General features: G+C 42.6%; 1 protein-coding gene across 3 annotated transcripts; it reads left to right on the top strand.

Moving 5' to 3' along the window:
- The first annotated feature begins 31 nt into the window (after positions 1-31).
- LOC143276425 (putative ATP-dependent RNA helicase DDX41) lies at positions 32-25044 on the top strand. Of its 3 annotated transcripts, XM_076580917.1 has the most exons (19): positions 32-93; positions 665-745; positions 1576-1972; positions 2723-2866; positions 5055-5176; positions 6223-6294; positions 7094-7268; positions 9011-9085; positions 9721-9781; positions 10336-10545; positions 11496-11649; positions 12735-12871; positions 14190-14352; positions 16486-16689; positions 18231-18327; positions 20113-20262; positions 20924-20995; positions 21692-21802; positions 22928-25044. In XM_076580917.1, the coding sequence occupies exons 2-19, from the start codon at positions 692-694 to the stop codon at positions 23062-23064; spliced, it is 2535 nt and encodes an 844-aa protein (XP_076437032.1). In that variant the 5' UTR covers positions 32-93; positions 665-691; the 3' UTR covers positions 23065-25044. The 3 variants fall into 3 exon arrangements, with proteins under 3 accessions (XP_076437032.1, XP_076437046.1, XP_076437039.1); XM_076580931.1 differs by lacking the exons at positions 32-93; positions 665-745; positions 1576-1972; positions 2723-2866 and adding an exon at positions 2883-4233; XM_076580924.1 differs by lacking the exons at positions 32-93; positions 665-745; positions 1576-1972; positions 2723-2866 and adding an exon at positions 2883-4500.
- Positions 25045-25176: the final 132 nt, after the last annotated feature.

Below are 25176 nucleotides of genomic sequence, written 5' to 3'. Positions count from 1 at the left end.
ACAACAAAGGGCCGTCACTATCAATGACATTATCAATCAACAGGAAGTGTGTCATCAAAATGGCTTCTGAAATCCGTCCTTGATTGGAAAATGGTAAGCGAAATAAATAAATGAATAATGCGTTGAAATGATATGAGAATCACATAAACAAGGAAAAAGAAAAAATCTCTTGGTGATTTTTTGAAGTCTTGGGAATGTTTGCAGAAAAACAACACCATGATATGCGACTCACACGCACAGTGACAATATTATTTCGACTAAACTTGTGAAGCCACAAAACACCGTTTGTTGTAAAGCAATTGTTCAAAATGAAATTGTGATTGATGTTCATGCTGAACTGTTCCAGATAATAATGTGAACATAAGTGAAATGAAACATTCATACAAAATACCAGCAATATTAATTCTTTATATAGAGATCATTGAAATGTTAGTGAGGTACAAGTGGTAGAAAAGCATCTCTCTCTCTCTCTCTCTCTCTGAGTCTCTCTCTCTCTCACACACACACACACACATCACCACTGAACAAAATCCTTGGTGATTATTATTTAATTTTTTTTTTTTTTTTTCCCCCAAATTATTACAAATTGTTTTGTGACAGAGCTCAGGATTGTTTCTGCTGAAGGATATGATTTGCCTGTATATTTTGTAGGTTTTTTTTCCAGACAACTGATCTAGTGCAGTCACACTGAATGAACATGCAGCAGACAAAGCGAGTCAGCAGGTGGCAGCAACCAGCCCCTCCTGTAAGTATGCACAGAGACGTTGGTTTGTGCAGTTTATTCAGAAATTGATATTTGATAACAGCAATAATTACACACATGTGCAAGCTGTCATTTTCTTGTTCACTTTGGTCTGTTCCTTATGTGTAAAACAGAGTAGAGTGAAACTGAAAGCATGAATAAGTTAATAATAATAATAATGGTATTTATATAGTGCTGAATCTTGTGCAGAGACAAATCAAAATTCATGAATATCTGAAGACACATAATTGTTCTCATGAAACCAGTGTGGCAAAAGTGAAACTTTGCCCAGTAATGGATTTCATGGATACCATTAACAAACCATTGTAATTAATGCAGAGGCAGAAGCTCATCAATACTCAGTTTACAATGCATAGTTGGGCAGTGTATCACTGCTACATATAACAATTCATTGATTGTAGAAAAGCAGTATGGTACCAGACAATTGTTTTGTCGTGTGTTTGGAGGCTGCAATATTTCATCACTGTTTTCAGTGTGTGTACAGACAATATCAAAATATAGTCCAAAGTGCCATGAGGAATATTTATTTAAAGTGCATGAGGAGGCAGTGGATGTTGTTTCTTTTTTTTTTTTTTTTTAGTAAGTGTTGTTCACATTGTGGATAGAAGTAACAGTTGTAAAACCACTGTTAACAGAGTATGCACAGACAGTGCCAGAACATTTTCTAAAGTGCCTTGAGAAATATGCACAGTCAAAAAGTGCATGACTAGGTTGTAGCATACTTAACTGGTGTTGATTAAAGTTAAATGTGTTAGTCCAGATTTTACAAATCATTTTTAATCTACACTTGCAAAATGTTCATGTTGTTACAGGGAGCACCAGGAGCTGCTGTGCTGGGCCCTCCATCAGTGGTGATCCCCACCTCTCTCTCAACTCCGCCTGTCTCCTCAGGCCCTGGCAATGTGGCAGCTGTCACTACCCCTTTTGCTGCTGCTGCAGGCAACCCGCTGCAGAACCCAGATCTTCTGCTGGGGAAGGCGCCACCTGCTGTTTGTGGTGGCCCTCCTGCCATGGGTGGCCCCCCAGTTCCCAATGGTCCTCCTGTCCCTGGCCTCCATCCCACCGCTGCTGCTGCTGCTGCCGCTGCTGGTGGCTTTCCCATGATGCTCAATGCTGCCATGTCCCTCTTGAATCGCTTCCAGCCTGGCACACCGGGCGTGAGTCTGCCTGCCGGCCTGCGGGGGCCCCCAGGCATGGGTATTGGCCCTGGTGAGAGTTGTTTGTAGTGGTCTTGTGGTGTGCTTTGTCCCTGTGATGGCCTTGTGGAATGCTTTGTCACTGTAATGGTTTTGTGATGTGCTTTGTCCCTGTTCGTGATCGTCTTGTGCTGTGTTTGGTCACTGTGATGGTCGTGGAGTGTGTTCTGTTACTGTGGTGGTCTTATGGTATGTTTTGTCACTGTTTGTGATTGTATTGTGGTGTGCTTTGTCACTGTGATAGCCTTGTGCTGTGTTTTGTCACTGTGGTGGTTTTGTGGTGTGCTTTGTGATGGTCTTGTGGTAAGTTTTATTTCTGTTTATTATAGTCTTGTGGTGTGCTTTGTCACTGATTGTGATGGTTTTTTGATGTGCTTTGTCTTTAAGGTCTTGGGGTGTGCTTTTTCTTTGTGGTGGTCTTGTGGGATGTTTTGTCACTGTGATGGTCTCATGGTGTGTTCTGTGATTGTCAATGCCATGTGGTATGCTTTGTCACTTTTTGTGATGGTCATGGGGCATGCATTGTCAGTTTCAGTTTCAAGAAAGTGTCAAAGTGTGCAGACTGATCCATATACTCTACACCACATCTGCTGTGAAGTGGAAAAAAAGCAAAAGAGGAGCAAATGCCTGACCTTTGCACAAACCTGGTGCACCCATCAGGCCTGTTGTAGATTTGTATAAAATATTAATTGTATATTGATATAAAATGATATAAAATGTCACTGTCACAGTTTGTGATGATCTTGTGCTGTGTTGTGTGCAGGCCCCATCCGGCAGGGCTGTGGCCCCCCAGGGGGAGTCAACAACCCTGCCGTCCAGAGAGCTCTGCAGCGGTTGCCCCAGCGATTCTCGCAGCCAAGACCCATGATGCCACCGCGTTTCAACTTCCAGGGGGCCTTTATGGAAGGTAGGCAGGATTGCTCGTGATTTGCTGGTCTGCACATTTTGTCTCACATGTTGGACTTGTGATTTTTTTCACTTTGGAATTTATTGTCAGTTTTTCCCCTTTATTTTATGTTTGTTTGTTGATGCATTTGAATGCAGTTTGGTTTTTTTTCTAGAATGAGAAAAATGATAATTTGTGAAGTTATGCGTAGTTTGTTTTGTTTATTTATATACCCTTTACTATCCGCATTATCTGTTTGAGTTTGCTTATGTCTGAAAAAGTGTGCGTCTGTGAGTTTAGGATTGTGACTCTGTGTGTGTGTGTCTCTGTGTGTGTCTCTGTGGGTGTGTGCAGAAGCACAGAGGTGCCAACCAGTATGGACCTGCCATATGTGAATATGGCAAAGTGAATTAAATGGAAAAAAAATGCTTTGTTTAAGAACAGTATGGTGGTGAGGTTTGACAGTATCACAAGTTTAGTTAATCACCTTTTTGGTTTTTTGCATTTGTGTTAAATTGCCCAGTTAAAGGTCCAAGTAATGCTGAATACAATATAAAATCAACAGTGGTGGTTGAATCTTTAGAGCATGTGACTGATGTAAGCCATTCACAACTGACAAGGTCATTACATTCTGAGAAGAGTGGGAGGAGGAGGGTGTTGGTTACTGAGAATAAAAGCAGTAACAAAAGATTCTAATCATCTCAGAAATGATAAAAGATTTGAGGTTTAACATCAAAGTTCCCTTTGTTTATTCATCATTTTGAATAATTGTGTCAGAACCATCAGCCAAGTATCTAACATGTGTAGTTTCAATGTTGACTTTGTGATTAGTCATGGAGAATTGCTTGGTTTTACCTGTTTATTTGCTTTATTGTTTAGTTGCTGCAAGTTAATGGGTAGGTTTAGTATTACAATATAATTCATAAGACTATGTAGTTTGTGCAGATTGTACTTTTAGTGATAACTGTGTTTTGGCTGGATATCGATACGACCAAAAGGACAGAAAATGTGATCCGTGGAAATACTGGTATACATTGTCAGGAGCACTGATCAATGAATTTGGCGATTGGCACCTCTGAAACTAGTGAAAGTGTCCATGTACATGCATGGACACACTATATGTGTATTAGTTTTGTCTTTTTGTTTGTGTTTACATGTATGTGAAGAAGGAAAAAAAAACAAAACCTGAACCAAAGTGAAGCCAAAACTGAGTTGATTGAATGATATTGCTAGTCAGTATGTACTTTGGATGGAGACATTGCACTTTTATGCATTTGTGTGTGCGTGGGAATGGTTGGTGTGTGACAGCGAGTGGATGAGCATTTGGAGTGTCGACAAATGAGTGAATGAGTGACAGGGAACGAACGCATGAATGTGAGTGCATGAAGGTGAGTCGGTGTGCAGATGTCTGCGTGCGCAACCTGGTGTGTCAGTTCGGTGAGAAACGAACGACTGGTGTGTGTGTGTGTACGTGACAAGAGTGGATGGCCATTGTGTGGGAGATGGGTGTGGTTTGAGGTGGTGGGAGAATGGATGAACGAACGAGTCACTGACAGTTTAGGACAGGTTGTCCCCCTTGTCATCCCATGCCGTCCAGTGTGGGGTTATCCTTCTTCAGGCTGTGCCTTGCCAGCTGTCACAGTGTCACTCCAGTGGTGGGTGTGGGGGCAATGACTTCTCATCCTGTGGCCTGTCGCACATTGTAGCTCTCTCATTGATACTGTGTAGTTGTTTGGGTTGTGCGACTGCACTGGATTAAAAAAGCTGGATGTGTCTTTTGGTGAGTAAGACACTTAACAGAGTGATTTTATGGAATATGTAAGAAAACATTCAGATGTGAGGATATAAGATAGATCCAGACACAGTGACTGTGCATTCCTGTTGTAAAGTTTAGTTTTTGTCAGTAGTAATCATATCTCTGCTGCTGTTTATTTTATTAGTTTTTTTTTAAGCGGTGGAGGGGATGGGAGGGGTTGTGTTTGAAATTTGATTCTATAGTTTTGATTGTCTGTTACAGTAGCTTATGAAAGATGGTATATTGTTAGTTATCAAATACCTCAAGGCAGGTCATTAACATTATGTACAGTAGAAGCCACCCTTTTATCTGTGAGAGAATTGTCAAATGCTTAATGATAAGGAAGAAATTGTAGTGAGGATTTGGAGCAGAATTAACCATTTTCCCATTGTTCTTTTTTCATTTAAAATGCAGCCGCAGCAGCAGCACTGGCAACGGGCCTGCGTCAGCTGATGCAGCAGAATGGGATGGCCGGTGGGGCACCACAAGCACTTGCTGATGAAGAGTCACAGCCACAGGACAGTGAGGAGAAGAAGGTGTGTGTCAACTGCCAGGTTCTTGTATTGTATTGTATTTATTGTATTCTGTTGTATTACTTTTTTTGTTACATCTGTATACCCAGGAAATCTGTCACTGCAGGCAGTTCTCAATATACCAGGAAACCTGTCACTGTACTTAATGCAGGGAGTTCCTAGTATACGAGGAAACATGTCACTGCAGGTGGTTTTTAATATACCAGGAAACTGTCACAGCAGGCAATTCCTGGTATACCAGTAAACCTGTCACTGCAAGCATTTATTAGTATACCAGTAAACCTGTGACTGCAAGTGGTTCTTTAGTATACCAGTAAACCTGTGACTGCAAGTGGTTCTCAGTATACCAGTAAACCTGTCTCTGCAAGCGGTTCTCAGTATACCATGAAACTGTCACTGCAGGTGGTTCTCAGTATACCAGGAAACTGTCACTGCAGGTGGTTCTCAGTATACCAGGAAACTGTCACTGCAGGCGGTTCTCAGTACACCAGGAAACTGTCACTGCAGGCGGTTCTCAGAATACCAGGAAACTGTCACTGCACGCCAGTCACTTTGCTTAGTTTCTTTTATCTGGTCACCACTGTTTAATTTCTTTTACCTGGTCACCACTGTTTGGTTTCTTGTATCTGGTCACCACTGTTTAGTTTCTTTTACCCGGTCACCACTGTTTAGTTTCTTGTATCTGGTCACCACGGTATGTCAGCTTACAAGAGGAGAATGCTAGTGCTTGTGGATTGAAAAGTTGGAAAGGAAAGTAGAAAGACAGTGAGGAGTTATCCCAGGTCAGACCTCTCTTATCTTCTTCATCCCTAATGTTGTGAAAAAGTTATATCAAATGTTCAAAAATGTCAAATGCTTTGCAGATATACTTTAGTATCGAGAGAGAGAGAGAGTGAGGGGTGGGGTGGGAAGGAGGGGCACAGAAATGGATGGACTTGATCATGATTAAAAAAAAAAAAAAATGCTGATTTATCACAGAAAAGAAATAATCGTTACCTGCTTTGAATTTATTTTTCTTTCACCCTTGTGGTGACTGTTGTATTTTCCAGAGAAAAGATGGCGACTCATCAGATGATGAATTTGTGCCTTATGTTCCTGTCAGAAAGAGAAAGAAGATGGAGGTAATCATTTGATTTGTCAGAAGATGCTTATGTTTATTTATGGCAAGGATCATTAATTTTTTTTCCCTATCAGAGCAAATGCATACACGCATACACACAGAGATTTGTTTAAATACACACTGTCAAAGCACACACACAAACACACAAAAAACAGTCCTGAAGTAGTGATGTATATAACTGCTGAAAAGAAACAACAGCAATATCAAGTTATAAGAAATGTCATTTCCATGGCTGACAGTGTGTAAAATCTACATTCTCTTTCTCATCTTTACAGTTATGTTGTTTGATTTTGTTTCATTTTTTTCTGATAATGACTGTTGTCATAACATTGTGACTGGCACCCTAATGTGCATCGACAATGCCAGTCTCACTTTTGCATCTCAATTTGTTTTTTTTGGTTTTTTTGGTTTTTTTACTTGTAATGTACTTTTAAATTATTATTTTGTTTCTTGTTTTTTCTTTTTTAATTTTCTTTTTTTATACTTCTAATGACTATTGCCATAACTTGGTGACTGGTGACATAACTTACCAGCATCAGTCTCACTTTTACATGTTATTTAACTTGATCTTTAAAAAAAAATATATATATATTTTAAGTGACAGTGACTGCTGACCTGACAATGTGGCTAGCATCCAAGCTAATCATGAAATCTGCATTCTCAGTCTCACTTCTTTACATCGCTTTGTTTGATCTTTTCTTCTTCGTTTTTTTTTGTTTTTTTTTTCTTCTTCTTCTTTTTTTTTTCTACAACTTGTAATGCCTGTTGCCCTGACTTTGTGGCTGCTCCCCCCTGACCAGGTGCAGCAGCTGAAGAAGCGAATCCAGAAGCACATGGAAGAGGTAGCTCGGCAGGAAGGTGATGAGGATGGTGTGGACATGGAGGAGGAGGAGGAAGAGCAGCACGAAGAGCTGGGGCCCAAGGCACTGGTCAGTCTTCTGGAGCAGCACACCGAACTGAAGAAAAAAGAAGAAGGTGAACACCCTCTGCACCCTCCCAGGCTTTTTGTTTATGTAGTGGTGGTAGTATAGTAGTCTTTGAGTCACTCACTGTGTGGTTGAGGTGACAGTAAGGAGCAGCACACCGAACTTAAGAAAAAAGAAGAAGGTGAACCCCCTCACCCCCCAGGCCCCCACAACCTCACCCCCTCACACACACCCTGCACCCCCCAGGCTTTTTGTTTATGTAGTGGTAGTAGTTTAGTAGTCTTGAGTCGCTCACTATATGGTTGCGCGACTGTAAGGAGCAGCACATCAAACTGAAGAAAAAAGGAGGTGAACCCCCCACCCTCCTACCCCTACATACACACGCATACACACCTTGCACCCCCCAGGCTTTTTGTTTATGTAGTGGTAGTAGTTTAGCAGTCTTGAGTCGCTCATTATATGGTTGAGGTGACTGTAAAGAGCAGCACACCGAGCTAAAGAAAGTGACATGCCCCTACACCTCCTGCACCCCCCGGCTTTTTATTTAAGCAGTGGTAATTGTATAGTAGTCTTGAGTCACTCACTATGCTGTTGAGGTGACTGTAGGAAGCAACACACAAAACTGAATATAAAAAAAGGTGACACCCCCCCCCCCCCCCCCCCCCCACCCCCCACTTTTTTGTGCTGAAGTGGTGATGGTAGTATAATCTTGAGTTGTTCACTGTGTAGTTGAGTTGACTATAAGGAGCGGCACACTAAACTGAAGAAGGAAGGTGAAAAACACACCCAAAGTGTCCTCCCACACACCATTAGTAGTGGTAGTAGTATAGTAGATTTGAGTCTTTCGCTAAATAGTTGAGTTGACTGTACGTTGTATGTATGGGACAGTTCTTATAGAACTTTAACTTGTGATTGTGATTTTTATGTAAACAGTTTCTTTTTGGTATGCTTTACTCATATTATGTGCCACGAGCATTATTGTATTTTAATGAAAGGCACAGTAGAAATAAAGTATTGTTATTGTTATATTTATGATGATGAGTGTTATTATTATCATCATTGGTATAAGTTCTCAAATTCTGGATACATGTAGAAGAAAGCTTTCTAATTCAGAATGAATGGGTACCTGATCTGTTTGGGGAAGGTTGAAATGACAGAAAGAAAGGACTGAGCCTGGCTTTCCAGTGCTGTACCCTTGACACAGTGGATGTGAAATCACTGGCTTGTAAAAGTCTATGGGACCTTAAACCCTTTGACTTAATACTGTAAGGACAAAACAAGCTCTGCAGCTTTTAAACAGTCCCTTCTTTGTTTCAGTTTGTGTATCATTTAGTCAAGGTTACACACCCAGTTTGCCAAAGGTTTTACTCGTCAAAGCTTCTAAAAATAGTTAAGAATTATCCAGTTGATTCTTGAATGTACTAACGATGCATGTTTAGTAGCTTTGTTACTGAAGCACTGCATTTTGTGTTAGTACTTGAATTTTGAAAAAAATCCAAAAAATCATGAGCTTTTTCTGTGGAATTGCTCTGTAATAAGGAAAATACCTGATTTGAAGACATGAAATGACCATATGATTATGTCTTAGTAAGATTACCACATACTCTTTGACCTTTGATAACCTAAAATCTGAATACTATAATATCACAGTAAAAACAGCAAACTCTGCTTTTACATAAAGGCTGTAGCAAATTATTAAAAATGATAATGAGTAATACAGAAGACAACAGTGATACAATGAATCTGGTCTACATCATGTGTATTCAATTTTTTTCTGTTCTGTTTACCTAGCACGCAAGGAAACAGCCAAAGAAAAGATGCTGAAAGAAGAGCAGAAGATTCTGGAAAGTGTCACAGAAAATAAAGGTTTGTTGTAAGGGTGAAGTTGTGTGTGTGTGTGTGTGTGTGCGCGCGCATGCACAGAACCTGTTATTAAAACTATGTATGTATATGTGGAATGGTATGAATGTTTTTATATAGAGTTTTTATGCTTGTAAATCAAATTGCAGGCACAAATATCCTTTGCATCTCAGGAATATAAACGTTTTGGCTATCTAAGATAAAGTATGGATATTTCAAAGCATGAAAATATTGAAATGCCAGTTCTATTGACTAAGATACATTACTTGTTAACAGCTACCTAGCTCTAGGAAGCTTAATCTATTGGGCTTGATTAAAAAGGAAAAAAAAACCCCACTTTGCCCTCAACTGGAATATACATTATTTTTCTCCACTGTCTGTTATTCTGTGGATCTGTACACCTGGGTGGGCAAGTGAAATTGTTGCATGTTTGCTGCTGCATGAGTGTACTGGCTGATGTAAGAGAATATTAAAAGTGTTTGGGAGAGCAAAATATCATATTGTGAGGTTTGACAACTATATATATTCATGTTTCATTTAGAAAGATACTAGATAGAATAAATCATTATTCTTATTATTATAGTTGTTGTTAGTATTCTTCTTCTTATTGTTATTATTTATGTGTATGTGTGACTTTGCAGCTCTGAAGGGAGTGGCTGAGCTGGCCCATGGCATTGAGTACACGGACCCAGTCAGGACAGGGTAAGAGCGGATCAGTGTCTTTTTTCCACTTTGTTTCTTTCTTGTCGTCCTTTTTGATTTTATTTTTCATATTTGTTTTCCCAAATGTATTTTTTTCAAAAAATGAAAAGAGCATCAAGTATGCATGTATGTATTGAAAAAGATTTTGCTTTCAAAAAAAAGAAGAAGGAAAAACAAAGACAGTCGAAGAGATCGAATTAAGTAGATATTTAATCTATGTAAGGATTTTTTTTCTGCAGCAGTGTTTAAACACCCTACACTATCCCTTTCACTGTTTCTCTCACAATCTCTGAATCTTGAGTGGAAAAACCTTATGTGTTTGTGCATAATTGTATGTTCGTATGTGATTTCATTTGTTTGCCTGTTTGTTTATTTTTCTTGGAAAATGTAACAGAGTTTTGGGAAAAGTATGGAAATTTGTTTGCTCACACTTGTGGGAACCCTGGTGGCAGTGTAATTTTTTGTGTGTTTATGTTGGGTTTTTTTTTTGGACCAAGGGTTGGCCACTGTGGTGGTGGTGATGATGGTTCCTTATGTGTGTTTTCTGCCCGCAGATGGCGCCCACCACGTTACATCCTGGCACAACCAGCGGACTATCATGACAAAGTGCGCAAGAAGTGCAACATCCTGGTGGAGGGGAAGAACTTGCCACCCCCTCTCAGGACGTTCCAGGAAATGAGGTTTCCGCCCCCCATCATCGAGGCCCTGAAGAAGAAGGGCATTGAGAAGCCAACACCCATCCAGATTCAGGGAATACCTGCTGTGTACGTTGGGGGCATTTTTTCATGTTCTTGTCTTGTACCGTGAGGGGAGGGGGTTGGAGGCAGGCTTGGTTTGATGGCTATGTTTATGTCAGTATGTGTTTGAAAATGAAGTGTTTACTTTCAGTCAGGTGATTTAGATAGAATGTATAAAGTGTGTGTGTGTGAGAGAGAGAGAGAATTTATGAGTACTTTTGTGCCTTTGTGTGAATACCACAAGTCTGATCGATTGCTGATGACACTCTGTCTTCAGCATAACTTTAAAGTTCTGTTTGTATTTTCAGACTAAAAATTATGGCTCTCCTGTTCCTAAGCTTGAATGTAAATTGGCAACACAGGGTCTGGCAGATCTAACAGGTGGTATATTGCTGAAAGGTGTGCTTGCAGACTTTGGTAACAGACGTTATCATATAGTGAGAGGGGCAAAAGCAACTGAGAATCCAGTTAAGTGACTGAAAATCCATTTTGACTGTAGCAAAATAAAGTTCTGTGTTACAGTAGTATGCAGAGTTCAAAAAGAGTCATGGAAGTGTTGAAAAGTCTTGGAAAGATGTGAAAACTATTTCCAGGGCAGGAAAAGTATTGGGAAAAATATATTTTGCCCTTCAGGGTCTGGAAAAGTCTTGAAATTTAAATGCAAACCTTGACCAGTACTATTCAACAAAAATCTTAAAGCTTTTAAAAACAAACAAGCATTCAGAAAATGCTGAAAATTAGACTGTCGTTTCCAGGACATCTGCCAGACTCTTCCTTCAGCAACATAGCAGACACTTTTTTTTTTATTGTTCAGTTTGACTTTGTAGTTTGATGTGAAAAATTTTCAGTTTGGTTTGGAAAAGGTCTGGAAAAAAAAGGAGAAAAAAAAAGGAATTTTGCTTTATTCACGTGTGTGTGAACCCAGGCTATGTGTGAGAGTGAAGAGGTTGGGATGGTGGTGGCATGTTGTGTTGCAGGCTGTCAGGGCGAGACATCATCGGCATTGCCTTCACTGGGTCCGGCAAGACACTGGTGTTCACCCTGCCCATCATCATGTTCTGTGTGGAGCAGGAGGTTCGCATGCCCTTCATGGAACACGAGGGGCCCTACGGCCTCATCGTCTGCCCCTCTGTGAGTCCTGGTTCAAACACTGCACTGTTCTCATGGGGATTTCATGGGCTCCGTGTAAGGGGAGGGGTGGGTAGGGTTCACGTCTGTACCAACTTGAGTTGGGGGCAACACCACATTGATGGTTCAAACACTGCACTGTTCTTGCAGGGAGTTCATGGTCTGTGTGTATAGGGAGAGGGGGTTGGGGGAGGTAGGCAATGAGGACCTTTTGACATCTATTTGACATTCCACTGGTTTAAAGAACTGAGGGGTATTCAGCCCTGAGATGGCCCCTTTGCTGTTGACTGGGCTGTAAGCAACATTCACCTTCTCGCCTTTTTTTTCACTTCTTTTTTTTTTTCTTCTTCTTCTGCTTTTTTTTTCCTTCGTTTTTCTCCTCCACCCCCACCCCCCACTCCCCTTTCATGATATTTTTCTAAAATCAGGGAACATGTAGAAAAAAAAATGCACAAAAAAGTAAAATAAAGTTTAACTACACATACTTTACCGAGAGCCACCACTCCCATAAGTTTACTGCACACATCCGTCACATCATTCAGCACTCACTCACTTCTCACTCTCAAACTTCCATACCAGCACCCAAATGAAACTGTTAGCACAGACTCAATGCAAGGGTGGTAGTTATTGTGGAGAGTGTTCAGAATGTTTTATTTACTGAAAAAAAAAGTTAATTCTACTGTGGATGATGTTGTTGTACCATATTTGCTAAATCTTTGTTGTGTGTTTTATAGCTTGGTATTTTTCTTTATATTGACTTTTACTTCAGTTTGAGTATATATGTGAAATGTGTGTGTGGATGCGTATGTACAGCCATGTGTATATTTTGTGTGTGTCTGTGTGTTTGTGTCTGTGTCTGTGTGTGTAACAAAGTGGAGAGGTTAATTTTTTTTTATATTGGGTTTGGTTTTCTATGAATCAGTTGTGTGTGTTTTTTGTGGTATAGTGTATGTGTTGTGTTCGAGATTTACTGTCTCAATTGTAATGTGTGTCACAGATTTCACTGCATTTCATTTCTTTTGCTGAGATAATAAAGTTATTGGGATTCTGATTCTGTACTTGTTGTGTGCACACCTGTGTGTGATCAGAGAGAGTTGGCACGGCAGACGCACGGCATCCTGCAGTATTACATGGAGCACCTGGCAGAGGCAGGCTACCCCCGACTGAGGCCTGGCCTGCTGATTGGTGGGGTGGAGATGAGGGAACAGATGGAGGTCATCAAAAGGTAGCCCACCCTCCCAGCCTCAATCCCTCTCTTCTCTGTCTTGTATATTTCCCTCCCTGACAAGACACGGGCAGCCCAGTGATTTTAAAGTTTAGTTCAGGTTTTTTGGTCTCCAAGCCAGTGGTTTGTTAACACACTCATCAGACATGCCCGGGTGTGTAATGTATTGCAACTGACCAAAAGTCATGTCATTTTGTGTGTGCGTGTGTATGTGTGTGTGCTTGTGTGTATGTGTGTGTGTGTGCGTGTGCTTATTTGTGTGCATGTGCTTGTGACAGTATGCATGTGTATATGGTTGTGTGCACATGAAACTTATCATTGAGATGGTCTGCATATTTGTGATGTGGTGTTTTAGAGGTATGGTTTAGGTTTTCAAGATGAGCTTGAAACAGACTGCGACTGGCTTTGGTTTTTGTGTCTGGTGTTTGCTTATACTCAAAGAAATAAGAACAAAAACCAAAAAAACACTGTGTTGCATGTATACACAGTGTGTTGTGTCTGTGTCGACAGCGTTTTGTATGGATGACAGTGTGTTGTGTGTGTACACAGTGTGTTGTACATGTATACAGTGTGTAGTGTGTGTACACAGTATGCTGTGTGTATACACAGTGTGTTGTGTCTTGACAACAATGTGTTGTGTGTGTACCCAGTGTGTTGTGAGTCACAGCAGGGTACACATTGTGGTGACCACTCCAGGCCAGCTGATGCTGATGTTGGACGTATATCACTACCTACGTCTGGAGGGCAGTATGTGTATGTGTACACAGCGTGTTGTATGTGTATACAGTGTGTATATAGTGTGTTATGTGTGTACACAGGGTGTTGTGTGTGAACACTGTGTTGTGAGTGTACACATTGTGTTGTGTGTGTACTCAGTGTGTTGTGTGTTACAGTGGGGTACACATCATGGTAGCCACCCTGGACTGGCTGTGCTGATGCTGGACGTGTGTTGCCACCTGTGTCTGAACGACTGTGTGTTTGTGTGTGTGTACACAGTGTGTTGTGTGTGTACTCAGTGTGTTGTGTGTCACAGTGGGGTGCACATCATGGTAGCAACTCTAAGCTGCCTATGTTGATGCTGGACATGTGTATGTACTTGTTTCTGGACGACTGTGTGTTTGTGTGTGTACACAGGGTGTTGTGTGTGTACATAGTGTGTTGCGTGTCACAGTGGGGTACACATCATGGTGGCCACCCTGGGCTGGCTGATACTGATGCTGGATGTGTGTCGCCACTTGTGTCTGGACAACTCTGTGTGTGTGTGTGTGTGTGTGTACACAGTGTGTTATGTTTGTACTAAGTGTGTTGCGTGTCACAGTGGGGTACACATCGTGGTGGCCACTCCGGGCCGGCTGATGCTGATGCTGGATCGCGGAATGTTGACATTGGATGTGTGTCGCTACCTGTGTCTGGATGAAGCTGACCGCATGATCGACATGGGCTTCGAGGAGGATGTCCGCACCATCTTCTCCTACTTCAGGGTCAGAATCACAGCAACTTTTCTTGAAAACTTTTTATTTTATTTCCATTTCTGACAACATATTGATAGGCTGCGTAAGTACGTTTGTGTTCATCTCCTTCACCTCTGTGAAGAGTCATTGGATTGCCGCTTAGATGAACTGTTCACACCAGATTCCTCCAGGTTTGTTGGACGTGTCTGTTGTCAAAAGCCTGGGTCTCTGCAAATGGTTTTCCTGTCCATTCTTGTTGGTCCGTTATTCTTTCAGTCTTTCCCTATGTCTTCCTCCCTCAACAGTTCCTTGGAGGATTGTTTTAGCAAGGCCATAGGATCTTGTTATGTGGCCATGCCAGTGCAGGTTTCTTTTCTGTACTGATGACAGCAAATTTTGAAAGGGTTCTGTGTGCAGATTGGCATGCTTGTTCATTGGTGATTTGATCAATGTAAGAAAGGAAAATTCACAAAGGAAAAATGGACAAAACAGATGTGATGTTACTTGTTATAAATAGGTACACATAGTGAATCAAAAAACAAACCAAACAACCTACCAAAGAAAACTGAATGAACAAGAAAGAAAAATGTGTGATGAATAAGTTATCAAGTATGAGAGGAAACACCCATTCTACTGAAAAGATAACAGTCATATTTCTTTTACTGTGCCTACTCTCTTTACTTACTCTGCTTAAGTTGCACTTTACTTTTGCTTATTTCAAAACATTGAATTTCTGCACTTGTGAATGGACAATAATATATTCTTGGGTCAGTTGAAATTTGTACTATTATTATATACAAAATACTTAATAGACTTAAGATTTACACTTTAAAATCAGAGTAACATTAACAAATCTTCAAGGAGGACGTCTGTTTCCTCTCTGTGTATTCTGTCAAAATCACAATGACTTTATTATTATCTCAGTGAAGCGCGTTGGGTTACGCTGCTGGTCAGGCATCTGCTTGGCAGATGTGGTGTAGCGTATATGGTTTTTTCCGAATGCAGTGACACCTCCTTGAGCTACTGAAACTCAGTGAAAGAAATTATTGAGTCGTTGTTTCTAGCCTTATCACTGTGTTAGTTCTGGTAGCTGATTAATGGAATGTAGGACTGAAAACATACACTCAAACATACATGCACACACTCACATCCTCCACTGCCACTCTCACACACACACACACTCTCTCTCTCTCTACCTCTCACATATCTCACACACACACACTCTCATACGCACGCACATGCACACATACACACACACACACACACACACACACACACACACACACACACACACACACACACACACACACATATCACACAATCACACACACACATGACACACACACACTCACACACATCCCACACACACACACATCACATCACATCACATCACACAGTCACACACACACATGACACACACACACTCACACACATCACACACACACACACACACACATGCACATACACACACACACACACACACACACACATATCACACAATCACACACACACACACACACACACACACACACATATCGCACACACGCATGACACACACACACTCACACACACACACACACACACGCACACACACACACACATCATATCACACACACACATGACACACACACACTCACACACATCACACACGCAAGCACGCACGCACGCACTCAGAGTTTCAGTTTCAGTTTCTCAAGGAGGCATCACCGTGTTCGGACAAATCCATATACGCCACACATCTGCTAGGCAGATGCCTGACAGCAGTATAACCCAACGCGCTTGTCAGGCCTTGAGTGCATGCTTATATATTTGTGTACCTATCAGTGGATTTCTATTTACATTATTTGGCCAGAGGACAACGCTCTCATTGCTAGAAGGAAGGAGGAAGGTGGCAGAATGCTTAAGACACTCAGCTGCCAGTGCAGAGAGTCCATGAAGGTGTGGGTTTGAATCCCGCTCTTGCCCTTTCTCCCAAGTTTGACTGGAAAATCAAACTGAGCGTCTAGTCTTTCAGATGAGACAATGAACTGAGATCCCGTGTACAGCACGCACTTGGCACACTGAAAAAGCACACACACACACACACACACACACACACACACACACACACACACACACACACACACACACACTGGATAAGGTATTCTTCACTGTACACTGCAGGGACAGCGTCAGACCCTGCTGTTCTCAGCCACCATGCCCAAGAAGATCCAGAACTTTGCACGCAGTGCGCTGGTACAGCCAGTGACGGTGAACGTGGGGCGGGCCGGTGCGGCCAATCTGGACGTGGTGCAGAGGGTGGAGTACATCAAGGAGGAGGCCAAGATGGTCTTCATCCTCGAGTGTCTGCAGAAAACTTCACCGCCGGTGGGTGTTGGCGGGTGTTGGTGTGAGTGTTTGTTGGAATGTGTGGATGGGTGTGTTGGTGTGAGTGTGTGTGTGTTTGTGTTGCTGCTGTGTTGATGTGTGAGTAGGTGGGGGGCAGGGTGTGAGGGAATGTGGATGGATGGGTGTGTGGGGGAGGGGGGGAGGGAATGTGGATGGATGGGGTAGGGGGGGGAGGGAATGTGGATGGATGGGTGTGTGGGGGAGGGGGGGAGGGAATGTGGATGGATGGGTGTGTGGGGGAGGGGGGGGAGGGAATGTGGATGGATGGGTGTGTGGGGGAGGGGGGGAGGGAATGTGGATGGATGGGTGTGTGGGGGAGGGGGGGAGGGAATGTGGATGGATGGGTGTGTGAGGGAGGGGGGTGAGGGAATGTGGATGGATGGGTGTGTGGGGGAGGGAGGGAGGGAATGTGGATGGATGGGTGTGTGAGGGAGGGGGGCGAGGGAATGTGGATGGATGGGTGTGTGGGGGAGGGAATGTGGATGGATGGGTGTGTGGGGGAGGGGAAATGTTAGTGTGGTGTGTGTGTGTGCATGTGTTTGTGTGTATGTGTGTGTGTGTGTGTGCATGCATGCATTTAGTGCGCTTCTGTGAGTGGGCATGCAATGTGTGGCAGGGTTGTTCGTCCATGTGGACAACAATAGGACAAAGGTCCTGTCTCACCCAAACATAAAAGGCCTTTTTGTTCTCTTCATGCTGAAATGAATGGGACAGTGAAACCTGTCTGTTCAACACAGTATTCCAGGTCAATTCCAGTGTTCAACACATTATTCCAGGTCAATTCCAGTGTGAACACATTATTCCAGGTCACTTCCAGTGTTGTAAATCAGCTGTGACAAACATTAACAAGTGTCAGTAATTTGCATCAAAATCCACTTCTGTACTTTGAAGACAATTCACTGGATGCAAATGAAAATGAGGTCACGGAAATGAAGAATATGAAAATGAGGTCTTGAAAATGAACCATATGAAAATGAAATCTTCAGTTCAGTTTGTTTCTCATGGAGGTGTTGTTTGGACAAATCCATATGTGCCACATCTGCTAGGCAGATGCCTGACAGCAGCATAACCCAACACACTAGTCAGTCCTTGAGTGCATATTTTGACTTTTGTGTACCTATCAGAGTGGATTTCTACAGATTTTTGCCAGGGGACCAACACTTTTGTTGCCATGGGTTCTTTTCAGAGTGTCAAGTGCATAGTGCAAACAGGACATTTGTGCAGTTGTCTCATCTGAATGACCAGACACTCAGTTTGATTTTTCAGTCAAACTTGGGTGCGTGAATCAAACCCAGACCCTCACAGACACTGTGTTGGCAGATAAGCCATTCAGCCATTTTTCAAGAAAATGAAGAATATAAAAATGAAGTCTTTCTCAATGTTTTCTCACCTTCTGTCCAAGTCTATTCTCCCCACCTCTCTCTCTCTCTCTCTCTCCACTTCTCTTGGCCATTCTGGCAAAAAATGTTTTGGGAAAAAAGGTGTGGCTAATGTGTGTGTGTGTGTGTGTGTGTGTGCAGGTGGTGATCTTTGCAGAGAAGAAGCAGGATGTGGACAACATCCATGAATACCTGCTGCTGAAGGGGGTGGAGGCTGTGGCCATCCATGGGGGCAAAGGTCACACTCCTCCCCACCTCATCCCCTCTCCTCCCCTCATTTATTCATCCTCACTCCCCCCCCACCCGTCCATCTGTTGGTTTAACCAGTATTTTATTTGAAAATGTCATCACAATACAAGCAAATACTATGAATTTGACAGGAAAACAGGAAAGTCTTATATTAGCCCTCTTGCATTTGCATTACCATCAGTAGAGTGCCTTTTGTGGTATATGTACTCTTACTTTAAGACCTTTTTTCCATATAAACACAGTACATTTGATAAGCATGCTTCCATGTGCTTATTTGATGCCCCAGAAGAGAAGAGTATTGGCATACACATGCATATGTCATTGTACTTTGATTTGTGTATGATGTTGTCTGTATTGTGTTCAACTGTGCGTGTCATTGTCACCATCAGTGTAATAGAATCAGGTCTTTTTGTGGTAACAGTACAAAATTAACATTCAGACATGCTGTACTGTTTAAAAAAAAAGATGTTTTTGGGTGTTTTTCTTAAATTTGTAATATGAAATAACTGTCCTTTGTGATGTATGTGTCATTCATCCAAATAGTGTTGGAAACCACTGAAGTTTCACAAATTATAGAAAAAAAAGTTATTTTGTTGGACTGTTCTTTAAAGTGTTCTATTAATTTGAGACATTAAGTGACAGTGTGTTAACAGTTGAGGACAGATTGTGTGACTTTGTGTTGACAGACAGGACAGATTGTGTGACTTTGTGTTGACAGACCAGGACAGATTGTGTAACATTGTGTTGGCAGACAGGACAGATTGTGTGACATTGTGTTGGCAGACAGGACAGATTATGTGACATTGTGTTGACAGACCAGGACAGATTGTGTGACATTGTGTTGACAGACCAGGACAGATTGTGTGACTTTGTGTTGACAGACCAGGACAGATTGTGTGACATTGTGTTGACAGACCAGGACAGATTAGTGACATTGTGTTGACAGACAGGACAGATCATGTGACATTGTGTTGACAGACCAGGACAGATTGTGTGACATTGTGTTGAAAGACCAGGACAGATGGTGTGACATTGTGTTGACAGACCAGGACAGATTGTGTGACATTGTGTTGACAGACCAGGACAGATTGTGTGACATTGTGTTGACAGACCAGGACAGATTGTGTGACATTGTGTTGACAGACAGGACAGATTATGTGACATTGTGTTGACAGACCAGGACAGATGCTGTGACATTGTGTTGACAGACCAGGACAGATTGTGTGACATTGTGTTGAAAGACCAGGACAGATTGTGTGACATTGTGTTGACAGACCAGGACAGATTGTGTGACATTGTGTTGACAGACCAGGTCAGATGGTGTGACAATGTGGTGACAGACCAGGACAGATGATGTGACAATGTGGTGACAGACCAGGACAGATGATGTGACAATGTGGTGACAGGTCATGTGACAACATGTTGACAGACCAGGTCAGATGGCGTGACAATGTGTGGACAGACCAGGACAGATTGTGTGACAACATGTTGACAGACCAGGACAGATGATGTGACAATGTGGTGACAGATCAGGACTGATGGTGTGACAGATGATGTGACAATGTGTTGACAAACCAGGACAGATGACGTGACAATGTGTTAACAGACCTGGACAGATGATGTGACAATGTGTTAACAGACCTGGACAGATGGTGTGACAGATGGTGTGACAATGTGTTAACAGACCTGGACAGATGGTGTGACAGATGATGTGACAATGTGTTAACAGACCAGGACAGATGGTGTGACAGATGATGTGACAATGTGTTGACAGACCAGGACGATCGGATCTGGTCAGTGGAGCAGTTCCGGCAGGGCGAGAAGGACGTGCTCATCGCTACAGACGTGGCCTCCAAAGGCCTGGACTTCCCCGCCATTCAGCACGTCATCAACTATGACATGCCTGACGACATTGAGAACTACGGTCAGGGGCCATGAAAATAGGGGACATATACACTGGGTTAGAAGGGGTGGTGGTGGTGTGGTGGTGGCAAGATTGTGGGGTAGGGGTTGGGGGGTAAGGGGAGGTGTAGCAAGAATGGGGGACTTAAAAAACTGGTAAAGTGAGTACTGAGGAAGATGGCACATTGCAATGTCTGTGTCCTGTCTGTGTATCTTGGTGCCAATCCTTTTTTGACTTTTGTCTGTAAACAGGTTGAGTCTGCATGTGCGTGTATTTCCGGAAGTCCTTTCCAGATTTGATTATATGTTCAGTATCAACAGCATGCTCGCGTTGTGTCTGAATGTTGGTTCTGTATTGTGATACAATATGGGCATCATTTAGGTGTTAAGATATATATATATATATTATGTGTGATGACTGTCGTAATGTGTGTGATGATTTTGTGTGCGTTTTAACATAAGTTAGTGTTTGGTTGAATATCTGTGCAGAGTTATGCATGTAAGTTTTCGTTTCAGCATTGAAATGCGTGTTTTACACATCGTTTTTTACATCACACAGGGCAGTTAAGCATGCCTCAATTGAAAAGTAGTGTGTGAATTATTGTCGATGTAATAATTGATATTATTTATTATTATCTGTATTATCATTGATGGCACATTGTGTTTGTATTGTGTTGAAACAGTTCACAGGATTGGGCGTACTGGTCGCTGTGGAAAAACAGGCCTGTCCACCACCTTTGTCAACAAGTCTGTCGGTGAGTCACTACATATGGTTTTTCGCTTGATCCTTTCTGGAGAGAATCTGCTTGTTTAGAAAAAAAAATCTTATTTCTTTCTTTATTTTTGAAGTATATATAAGCATTGACATCAAACGGATGGTAGGTGCAAAATCTATCAACCAGTGTTGTTCATCCTTTTGATTTGAAGATGGCCACAGCTTGAGAGTCACATGGAGGGTCTGCTGTTATGGGTTCAGAGGTGACTGGTGAGGCCAGTTTAGGCCCGGAAAACTTGTTCACATGCATGACACGGGCGTGCTGTAGTGGAAGTGGAGGCAGCTTGTACATTTCATGTGGTGTGTTTTATCTGAGCCTCTATGGTGTGTTTGCTCCTTCAGTGATATTGCTTCACCAGGATGGTTGGTTCAGAGCAACAATGCCCAGCTACTGGGATTGATGTTGAGGTATTTGTTGCTGAGTCAGATAATTGTGTGTGTTGTTGCAGATGGGTTGTTTCGGATGAGTTAGATGATTGTGTGTGTAGATGCAAATGAGTCAGATGGTTGTGTGTGTGGATGCAAATGAGTCAGATGATTGTGTGTGTGGATGCAAATGAGTCAGATGGTTGTGTGTGTGGATGCAAATGAGTTAGATGGTTGTGTTGTTGCAGACAAGTCAGATGACTGGATTTGTTGTTGCAGATAAATCAGATCATAGTGTGTATTGTTGCAGATGAGTCAGTATTGCTGGATCTGAAACATCTGCTGAGGGAAGCCAAGCAGGAAGTGCCTCACTTTCTGGCCTCTGTACAGGCTGACAGTGAAATCTACCTCAGCATTGGGGGTGTGTACTGTGTGTGTGGGGTGTTTGAATGTCTGGTGTTGGGGTATGTGTGTGTGGTATTTGTGTGTGTTTGTGTGTGGTATTTGAGTGAGTGTGTGTGTGTGTGTGTTTTACTCGGTATGTATGTGTGTATGTTTACTCTTTGTGTGTGTATGTGTGTGTGTTTACTCTGTTTGTGTTTTCTCTGTGTGTGTGTGCGTGTGTATTTGAATGCATGGGTGTGTGTTTGTGTGTGTGTCTCTGTGGGTTTATGTTTGTGTCTTTGTGAATGGGTTTGTGTGGGTGTGTTTGTGTGTTGGGGTGTGTTTGTGTGTGGTGAGTGTGTGGTGTTTGAGTGTGTGGATGTGTGCATGCTTGCATGCATGAGAAAGTCTTGGATGTGAACCTAGCTTGCATGTGAACAAAATGAAGAGAAGAGATAAGAGAAGGGCAATGTTCTGAGAATCTTGCTGATATTCTATTTTGAACTTTCAAAGAAAAATAACAGTTAGACCTATGGGATACAACTCGCAAAAAAGAAAACAACAACAATAACAAAATATAACCTATAGCGTGGTTTCAGCAATCATGTTTTTATAATCATTACTTGTCAGTGTTTTACGATAATGCACTTGACCAAATTTCTCTAATTCAAGATTGTAATAAGGTTATTCTTATGTCTTCCCTTGATAACTGTTTCAACCAACCATGTTTCCATGTTGAATACTTCTCAATGCCAACAGCAAAGTGAGAGCTGTATGATCAATGGTTTCTCCATAGCAATGGGAATTCATTTACCACTATGTCTTTTGTGAATGACTACTATTTTAGAACTAGGAGGCAAGATTGCGCTGGCTCTTAGTGCTGCAGCCTTGGGGGCTAGTTGGCCCTAGGGGTCATTCCATCGCCAACTATCTTAAAGCCCTCTTGGCCTAGAGAGTGGGGGTGTAACTTGGGCAAGACGCTGCTTTCCAACATAATCCATTTGTAGCTCGGATAGTTGAGACAGCAGATATGTTCTGATCTTCATAGTCGGACACCACTGACTATCATACTGGTCTGAGTTGTGATAATGCACCTGGTCACATTTCCCTTATTTTTCGATACAATAATAATGAAGTGATTGTTTTCTCATGTCCTCTCCAGGCCAGACGGGCTGTCTGTACTGTGGAGGGCTGGGTCACCGGATCACCACCTGCCCCAAGCTGGAGGCCATACAGACCAAACAGACAGCCAACATCGGCCGCAAAGATTACCTGGCGGCCGGCGCTGCTGACTGGTAGAGAGACAGGGTTCCCCCTTCACTTCACATCACTTCACTTCCACCTTCCTGCAGCCTGGCAAGACTGGGTGCCTCTGGCTGACTTTGGGGCTTCAACAGCGCCAGTGTTACAGCGACAGGAATGATACGGCAGGAATGGGGCTGTTCCTGTGTGGTCCTGGCACAGGAATCATGTGACAGGAATGGGGCTTTTCCTGTGTGGTCCTGACACAGGAATCATGTGACAGGAATGGGGCTGTTCCTGTGTGGTCCTGACACAGGAATCGTGTGACAGGAATGGGGCTGTTCCTGTGTGGTCCTGACACAGGAATGATACGGCAGGAATGGAGCTGTTCCTGTGTGGTCCTGACACAGGAATCATGTGACAGGAATGGGGCTGTTCCTGTGTGGTCCTGACACAGGAATCGTGTGACAGGAATGGGGCTGTTCCTGTGTGGTCCTGGCACAGGAATCGTGTGACAGGAATGGGGCTGTTCCTGTGTGGTCCTGACACAGGAATCGTGTGACAGGAATGGGGCTTTTCCTGTGTGGTCCTGACACAGGAATCGTGTGACAGGAATGGGGCTTTTCCTGTGTGGTCCTGGCACAGGAATCGTGTGACAGGAATGGGGCTGTTCCTGTGTGGTCCTGACACAGGAATCATGTGACAGGAATGGGGATGTACCGATGTGGTCCATTGGTACAGATCATGACCCAGTCTATTTTGAAGCATTTCCTGGGGTGTGGTAGGTGTATGGTGGATGTCAGTCCCTCAGGGATTGTCAAGCTGGTGTTGACATGATCTGTTCTGAAATTGAAACTTGCAGACTGGTATGGTGTTCACAGTGAGATGTTCATTGACATAGACTGGTACACTGACCATCATAGTGCCTTAGCCTGTGAGTCCTGTAGATCCAGGCTTTTTTCTGGGGGCTGTGAGTGTCACAGTGCATTCAGCATACAGTGTTGGCAGAACATTCTTTGATGGCTGAAGTATTGTGGCTGGATCAGCTCTGGCAATATAAACACTGCAACAGACTACAGGGGAGTATTGCTGTGCATACTTTTTAATGATGAGGGTGTCTGTACAGTAAACAGCAGTGTCGGATGACTTCCTAGTCATTGATCCTTGGTGATGTAGAGATCTGGAGGAAGCCTCTGTGATTCAACTATTTTTCAAGACTGAATCACTGACATGTCTTAAGGAGAATCCAGTAGTCTGCTCATCTGCAGACAGCTTGTGACAAGATGGATACACTCTTGATGTCATGTATAGTGACTATGAGGTGTTCATACAATCTGCAGATCTGGCTCTTATTCAAGAGGGAATGACTTGGCATGCTAATGGGGTGACAGGTTGGTTGTGTTAATGGCGGTCGGGGCTGTGTAAGCCCCAGAAACACAGTGCAATATGTAAAGTGTCACCCGACATTTGAGGCAGCATTTGTTTTAGTTGTTGCTAATGAACTGACATGCACTGGATCACAAGATTCATAGCCCTCCAGTGAATGTCAGCAAGAGTTTGTGACAAATGAGTTCAAGTATGTTAATTGTTGAAGCTTTGGTGTTTTAATCTGAAGATGGAGTGTGTGTGTGTGTGTGTGTGTGTGTGCACGGGTGATGTTCACATTTGTTATTGAAGAACTATTTCCAGAATGTGTGTGTGTGTGTGCACGGGTGATGTTCACATTTGTTATTGAAGAACTGTTTCCAGAAATTCCTGTGATTTTTCCTGTTAGTTCAAAGTTACCATGTAAGTTATTTTTCTCAGTTGCAGATTGCACTGGCCTTTCTATCACCATAGAATGGTATGAAGTTGGTCTGAAAATAGGAATGTAGAATTTTAATTTGCTGGAACAACATGATGTATTATAAGTGCATTGGTCCAAACAGTTTGAACTCTTCAGGTTTGTAATCAGAAGAAAGAAAAAGAAGAAAAGCTTTACTGCAGCTGAATGTTCAGATTGGTTCCAGCTGCAATTAAATGTGAATTGGATCTATATGAGTGTGCGGATGTGTAGGTTTGCGAATTGGATCTGTGTCTGTGAGTGTGTGAACATGTTGGTGCACAGACAGATGCTCTCTTCCACTCCTTGTCCCCCACTGTGACACAACACGAAGGCAAATGAACATG

Source organism: Babylonia areolata, chromosome 2 (assembly GCF_041734735.1).
Source record: "Babylonia areolata isolate BAREFJ2019XMU chromosome 2, ASM4173473v1, whole genome shotgun sequence".
Taxonomy (NCBI): domain Eukaryota; kingdom Metazoa; phylum Mollusca; class Gastropoda; order Neogastropoda; family Buccinidae; genus Babylonia; species Babylonia areolata.
This window is presented reverse-complemented; position numbering and strand designations above follow the sequence as displayed.